Genomic DNA, 7,579 nt, shown 5'->3' on the forward strand with positions numbered 1-7,579 from the left:
TGAACTTGAGATTCTGAGAGGCATTATGCATTACTGAGGCTAGATTTGGTTCATTAGGTACTGAGACGAGTTTGACACGTTGGAAATGATGGAAAGTGACTGCCACTTCCTCAGCATCCAATGCTCTCCATGAAACAGCATTTTATGCCCAAGTGAATGTGCTTATATTCTCAGGCAACATCAAGCAGGATTTAAAATACAGTTTAATAATAATATGGGCAGTCATAGAAACCACTTAATATGTACAGAAATCTAATGTTTCAGACATATTGATTATGTCTTCCCAAAAGGTCAATTAAAAAGGCATCCCCAAACAGAATCTTTTGTTTTGTTTTGTGTTTTTGAAACAGAGTTTTTCTGTGTAAACCTGGCTGTCCTGGAACTCCTCTATAGACCACGCTAGCTGAACTCAAAGATCTACCTGCCTCTGCATCCAGAGTGCTGGGATCAAAGGCTTGAGCCACAACCATCTGGCTCCAAACAGAAGCTGTTTGTCTAGCTTATGTTTCAATTAAACACTTAAATGGTGAGCTTTCCTAGTTTTAGAATCTTCTAGGTAAGTAAGTGTTCCAAAACACATGTTCTATTGATGGAAAACATTGCACTCGTTTTTTTTAGCTAAGGCGATTTGTACAAAAGAAAATTAAACATTACACTAGGCCAAGCAGATGAATGACAATAATACTGTGGCTGACCCATTCAGACAGAACTTTGAAAGAGAATCAAGTTCAATATTTATATTCTTGAAGGAATAGTTTTGTTTCAGAAACATATTTGGTACAGTTTCTACTGAGTCTGAGTCACATTAAGAACATTGTGAAAACCACCACAAAACCAACTGGACTCAAATGCAACACAATGACATGTGTTTTTTCAACCTGTAATCAGCATGCACTAAATGTTCCCTTTGGTTATTAAAATCCTGGAAAGAAATCATAATTACCCATCTGGGAATATGGCCTCTAAAGCATGAGGACTTCCAAACGGAATAATTTCTAACTTACTTTTCCTACTGATTTTTCAAATTCCTTGATCACAAAAAGTAAACAAACACATTTCACAGATGGGAGATTTAAATGGGAAGGAAATTAATGACTACCGGGACAAAAGAAAGGCACAGGACAAGGGCACAAAGTTGCAAATATATAGACTGAGTAAGTAAATCAAATGTAGGAAATGAGGAAGAGAGTTACAATGTTGAATTGTATATCGGAAATTTGCTAAGAATACATTTTGGTAACTACAAGATGAAGATGGACATGTTACTGTGCTTTACTTTATTGTAACTGTCTCATTGTGTGTATCAGAACATCATCCCTGAGTCCTGGAGATAGGCACTGTGCCTTTTTCATACAAAACATTTCAAGTCACGAGAAAGCATAAGTAATTCTGTAATTCTGTAATCATTAGATTAAGGGATATTGGTCCCACCTACATAGAACATTGGATAATACTCAGATATTAAGTATACCACCTGACCCAGGAATTCCACTCCTAGGCATTTATTCAGGATACATAAAAAGCATGTTCACACAAAGACTCCATCACCAAAGAAAATCTAAATAATCATAACAACAGAAGCAATAAACAAAACACTAAAGTAGTGTTCGAAAAGTGGAACACTACTCATCAGTAAAGAGAAGTAAACTACTAATGTGCTAGGAAGTTAATAAAAACAACACAAAAGGTCAAATGATATGGGAATCCACATGTGAGGGTCTAGAAGATGTATAACTAGGCTGGAATGTAAACAGCACAGAACTCTGGGTGAAAGGCAGGGAAAATGTGGGAAGGGGGGTGAAGGAGAACTTCCTACCATGATATAAACATTGCATGTCCATAGAGGTACTGCTTAGATGTAAACACCTACCTATCAAAATAATGTAGTAGCATGTACGTTTACATATGTGTACATAACACCACAAAAAAGAACTGTACCAAAAAAAAAAGTCATGAATTAAAAATGGTTGAATGTGTGAGTGAAGAAATAATGGCAGAATTGTGAAACTAAGTGACTGGTATCTTTTATCATGCTTTTTATTTTACATATATTCAACATTTTTCAAAATTATATATATACATATATATGCACATGATTAAAATTTTTCAGACCTTAAAAATTATGCTTTTCAGAATTCTATGTGTAAAAGATGTTTGTAAAAAGGCATGGAGAACCCTGCATCTGTGCTTCTCATGGGGAATTTTAATGCCACTCATTATTTTTTCAGCTCCCTTTGCCTCCAGCTCCACATGTCTCCTACCTAATGGGCCATCAGAGTGAATATGATATGGCTGATTCAACTACAACCAGCTCCCAAATTAATTCTTTGCTAGCCCCTCAAATATCTATTTCTAGCAACGACCGGCACAGATGGGGAGATCAGGACTTCTGCACGTGCTAGAGAAACAAAGGGGCCCGACAGATCCCAAATTTTGTCTTTCTTCTCAGCACTCTCTAAAGGCAATATTCCATAGGTTAATGAGAAAATAGAAGCATGTTCTTTTAAATCCTGATTTTTTAAAGTCATGTATTTCTGGTTTCTTTTTTAGCCTTACTTTCTTCTCAACAACACAGAGAAATTTTCAGAAGAATGAACTGCAGAGAATAACTACCAAGTCTGATGGTCAATTTCTTTCCTCAGTCATACATCACTCACTGTGTCACAGTTTTCTAAACCATGCCTAACGAAAATTCCATAGTTTTCCCCCTCCATGTCCAAGGCATGAGAAGTACCACACAAAGGCGAGAGCAGATCAGGCTCAGCCACGACTATTTAAAGGTGTAATACATTAATACTTGCTTAGGTCACAAGGGGATTATAATTGCACTGAGGTTAAGAATCTTCTTGACAGAACCTAGAAATTGCCTCAAGTATCAGTATCAACTAGTTCTATATAGACAACCTAAAATGAACACCAAAATTAGCTGACATGAAAGATCCAAGATACTTTATCATCTATACTTACAAGTCTCTTCATATAACATTTTATTTTTATACAAATTCTAATGAAGAATTTCACAAGATGTTAAATATTTAACAAACACTTGGGAAATGAGTGTTCCCTGGTGCCAGCATCTTCATCCACCTCTTCACCCACTCATCCAACAAACAGATGAGTATCTAGACATACCAAGTGATCTCTATGTGACAGAAGTACAGTAGTGACCCCAACAAAGTCTATGCCCTTATGGGCTTAATGAGGAAGGCCTGTGAGATGGCACTGCAAGTCAAGAGATTTCTACCAAGCATGATGACTGGAGTACAAGCACCAGGGCCTATGTGGTGGAAGGAAAACCAGCTCCTGCAAATTGGCCCCTTACCTCCCTATGCATGACACCTACATCCCCACACTTACAGACATGCATGCAAAACACAAATAAATAAATGCTTTATTTAAAAAAGTAGGTGTTGGGTTGGGGGTCAACCAAGGCAGAAGAGGTTACAGATTAGGAGTTAGCATGCACGCCCAGCCACTCAAGTTTCAGAACTCCACGCACAGAAAATAAGCACAGAAGTCTGGCACCGGAACCCACTGCAAACGAAAAAACATTTCGGCTACCAAGGGGAGAGCCAGGACAAGTGCTGCAAGAGGTAGAAACCAGAGGGGCCAGATCCCTCCACACAATTGTATGATCTGAGCATAGGCCATCCTCCCACTTAATATTTTTATAGAAATGTCTATCTGGGTAAGGAACCAAGGTTGAAATGAGACCCATTCACTGTGGAGATCATAATGAGTTCAGGGGACATTTTAACTTCATTTGTTTATAGGCTGTATCAATACTATCTAACAGACGGTAATCTACTGGGTTGTGCTTGTTTACTGCTGGACTGGGGTTAGAGTGTTTGAGAAAGACACATGAGCCATGTTCCTCTTCAGGGCTTAGTGTGAACTTCTGGACAGCAGGTCCTTTATCTCAATTAAGATAAATAAAGCAGGGATGGCTAGATTTCTAAGTAATCATCCGTTTCCAAATATCCCTCATAAATACCAGAAAACAAATAGTTTAACTTTCACTCTAAATACAAAGGTTTCAAATTATTACAGTTATTCATAACCCCAGCAGACCCCATTTTACTATGGTAGTCAAACCCATTTCACTAATATTCCTGAAAGACCGAAATATCAGAAACCACAAAACTGACCAGCACTATCCCAGACCCCTATTGCTCTGCTAATGCCAGAAATGTCTCAGTAATGAAAACACTACCTCCAACTTCTCCAGATTTACCCTAACATCAGCTTCGTGCACAGCAAGGTGTTAGCTTTGGTTCAGGTACCAAAGCCTGAGTAAGATCCAAACACACTGCATACGGTTCCATTTTAGCCACCTCTGAGTGCTATTAATCGGTTTAAGAGGGTGTGAGGAACACAGGCTTTTCCTGCGCACTGTTGTGATTTCATCCTATGCTCAAAGCCCTCCAAGAAATTAAATCATCGGCGCTGTGTCATGAATCACAGCTGGCATGCCTCCGAACTGCTTTCTGATGATGAGCAAGCAAGATAAACTAAGATGCTGATTCCACTCTACACAATTTCACTTTCAGCGTCTTCTATAATGTCACTAGGCAGATTTTAAATAAAAAAATCAGAGTTATAACAACTCTCATCTGTGGTTTGTGAAACCTCAGCCCACTAGCCAGAAAATTGGTGGCTTAAAAAAAAAAAATCCCCTTTCCTTCCCAAAGCCCAGGCAGAATCTACAGTGTGGAAGGTAACTAATTGGCTTGTGGGGCGGGGTAAAGGCTATTTAAATGGATAACCTAGCTCTTTGCTTACTCAGGAGCTTGAACTGGGGGGGGAGAGAAAATGGGGAACTGAAATGGTCATGTATACTACACCCATATTTCATCACTCCTACCTAATATGTCAAGAGAAGGCTCATTTAAGTTCCACTACAAGGAGATTCCCCTGGGGGGGGGGGGAGCAGGCGATGCTACCTAAGCGTCACTCCGTGCTTACCCATCTGTCTCTCTTCCTAGTCCCTTCCTTCAACTACAAACTCCTCTCTCATTGTTTTCTTTCATCTTATTGTACCAAATGCATTTTTCTCTTTTTTGCAAGCCGCCTTAAACCTTTCCTGGGATAAAAAGAGAAATATAATGAAATAAATCGAGACTTCTTTCTCCAGTTCTAAATTTAAATACAGCAGGCAGGGAGAAACAGTGCAAAAGCTGTGTGGGTGTATATGGCAAAACTGCTCAGTATCTAGGAGAGGATAGAGACCATAATGCTAAAGGGATTTGAGAGCCCGTGTGTGTGTGTGTGTGTGTGTGTGTGTGTGTGTGTGTGTGTGTGTGTGTGTGTGTGTGTAGACGGGAGGGAAAATAAAAAAATAAATAAAAAGAAGAGTGGAAGCAGGAACCTTGACTCCCCGTCTCCCCCTTAAGGTCCCCAACCCTTCTCAAGCCCACTGCAGTGCTCTGCGGGGAAGATTTCCCACCCTAGCAAAGAACCTAAGGCCGAACCGGCAACCTAGGAAGACGCAGAGGAATAGGGACCAGCATGGATAAGCAAGGGGTAGATGGGGAAGGAGCTAAGAATCCCTAGAAGCCAGACGAGATCTCTGGCACCGATGCCCAGCAGGCCCGGGCTGCTGGAACCTACCTGGAACCGCCAAAGTAGAGGATGCCCCAGGCACCTCTGGCCTCTCCTCCGCCGCCTCCTCCCGCTGTTTTTGCTGTTGTTGCTGCTGCTGCTGGATGAGGCTGAGGTCGGAGCGGCTGAGTTCGGCTCTGGTGGCCGCGGGGACCAGCCGAGCCTTCAGCAGCACCGCGGCCAGGCCGAGGAGCAGAGCGCAGGGGATGCGCCGGCAGAGCCTCGCCATGGCCGAGAGCCAGCGGGCCACGGAGGCATATTGCGGGGCTGCGGGCGGCGGCGGGCGCCAGGGCTGCGGAACCCGGCCGCGCCCGCTCGCTCGCTCCCCCTCGCGCCGTCTGTGGTGCACAGCCTCGGCGGGAGGAGGAGGAGTGGGTCGGCGGGAGGATGGCGAGCGGGCTTCGCATCCTCGCGCACGTGACCGCCGGGAGGGGCGAGCAAGCGGGGATTGGGCCCAGCCACCATCCGGCAAGGTGATGCTGGTGCACCGCGCTTAGCTAGGTGGACACTAACAGGAGAGGCTTTCTTTCGGACCCTCAGTCTTTATCGAGGCAACAGGAAAATGGGCAAAGTGAAATAAAAAATTTCCCCACCTGACCCCGATGTAGAAAAGAAGGTGACACATTGGTTACCATCTAGAAACCATCAATGGTTCAAAGGCAAGGCTCCTTTAACCAAATACTCTTATCTGCTGAGCCATGGCCTATTTATTACAAGATCAACTGATACTCTCCGGACTTCGAATAAACTTACCTTTTCTGCTTAAATGAGAATTTCTTTCTTTGTCATAAAATACTCCTAATTATACTTTTACCCGTTGTAATTTATACTTTCCATGTGTTTGGGGAGTTTTCGTTTGTTTTTTAAAGTCTTGCCAGATATGGCAGAGCACACCTTTAATTTTAGCTCTCCGGAGACAGGGGCAGGGGCACCGGGGTATCTGTGAGTTTGAAGCTAGCTTGTTGTACATACTGAGTTCCAGGACATCCAGGGCTAATATAGAAAGACCCTGTCTAAAACAAAACAAAACAACAAAAGACCTACTTAACAAATACTTAAGGAGGTGCTCTCTGTGCCTTTAGTCAGGAGCTTGGAATAAGTGAAATAGAATCCCTTCATTCGACAAGTTTACCACCTGTTAGGGCGAAGCAATATTTAAGCAAAATGCAGTCCACTGTGACGGTTGCAACTGAAGAAGCAGTGCAGGCATTTAGAGCTTACACAGAGTTGAACAAAATTAAGAATGGTCTGTGGAAGACACTGGGCTTACATAATAGGAATTCACACAGAAATGGGAGCAACCAGGTCATCTAAAAACTGGAAGAGTGTGGTGTGGTGTGTGTGTGTGTGTGTGTGTGTGTTGTCACATAAAAGCACAATGTGCTTGGGAAAGTATGAGAACAGTTACCAGAGGACTGACCCTTTCCTACAGTGAGCTTTTCCTAAGCTGTTTAAAAATAACTAGCAGACACTTGTGCATGCTTACAGTATAGAGCACTGTTCTATCATTTAACAGATGGCTACTCCAGCAATTGTGGATGCTATATAAGCAAGCAGAGTTCTACACTCAAGACCGTTTTTGAGAGAGACTAAACAGGAAAGAGATGCCCTATCAGGCAGCCATGCATTTTTAGGATCACTCTATCAGCATGATCAGATTAGAGGGGGGAAAGACTGGGAAGAGGGACAACCACATTTAGGCATTTGTTATAAAACAAAATCAGACAAATAACAGCAACAAAAAAATGGGAAGCAGACAAAGATGCATGAGCCTGAAAGCAAGCAGAAAGGAAGGGGAAATTGGTATTTGGGGTTAGAATCAACAGAGATGGTTAATTGGAGTTGATGGGGACAGGTAGAGTGTGTCTAATTTAAGGTCTAAGCTGACAAATTGAGACCCTGGGTGGCTGCTTATGACATTATCAAGATCAGCTGGTGGAACTAAGTAAAGCCTAGATCTTCAGTGAAGGAGCCCAGC

At 42.2% G+C, this 7,579-nt stretch overlaps 1 protein-coding gene across 1 annotated transcript in view; it reads right to left on the reverse strand.

Moving 5' to 3' along the window:
- The window catches only part of Fam171b (family with sequence similarity 171 member B), a 57,773-nt gene extending 51,943 nt beyond the window's left edge, over window positions 1–5,830 (reverse strand). Inside the window, exon 1 of the mRNA XM_027420063.2 lies at window positions 5,611–5,830. Within this exon, the coding sequence (XP_027275864.1) occupies window positions 5,611–5,830 (220 nt within the window). The remainder of the gene's footprint in view (window positions 1–5,610) is intronic.
- Between the last annotated feature and the right edge of the window lie 1,749 nt (window positions 5,831–7,579).

Source organism: Cricetulus griseus, chromosome 6 (assembly GCF_003668045.3).
Source record: "Cricetulus griseus strain 17A/GY chromosome 6, alternate assembly CriGri-PICRH-1.0, whole genome shotgun sequence".
NCBI classification, from domain to species: Eukaryota; Metazoa; Chordata; class Mammalia; order Rodentia; family Cricetidae; genus Cricetulus; species Cricetulus griseus.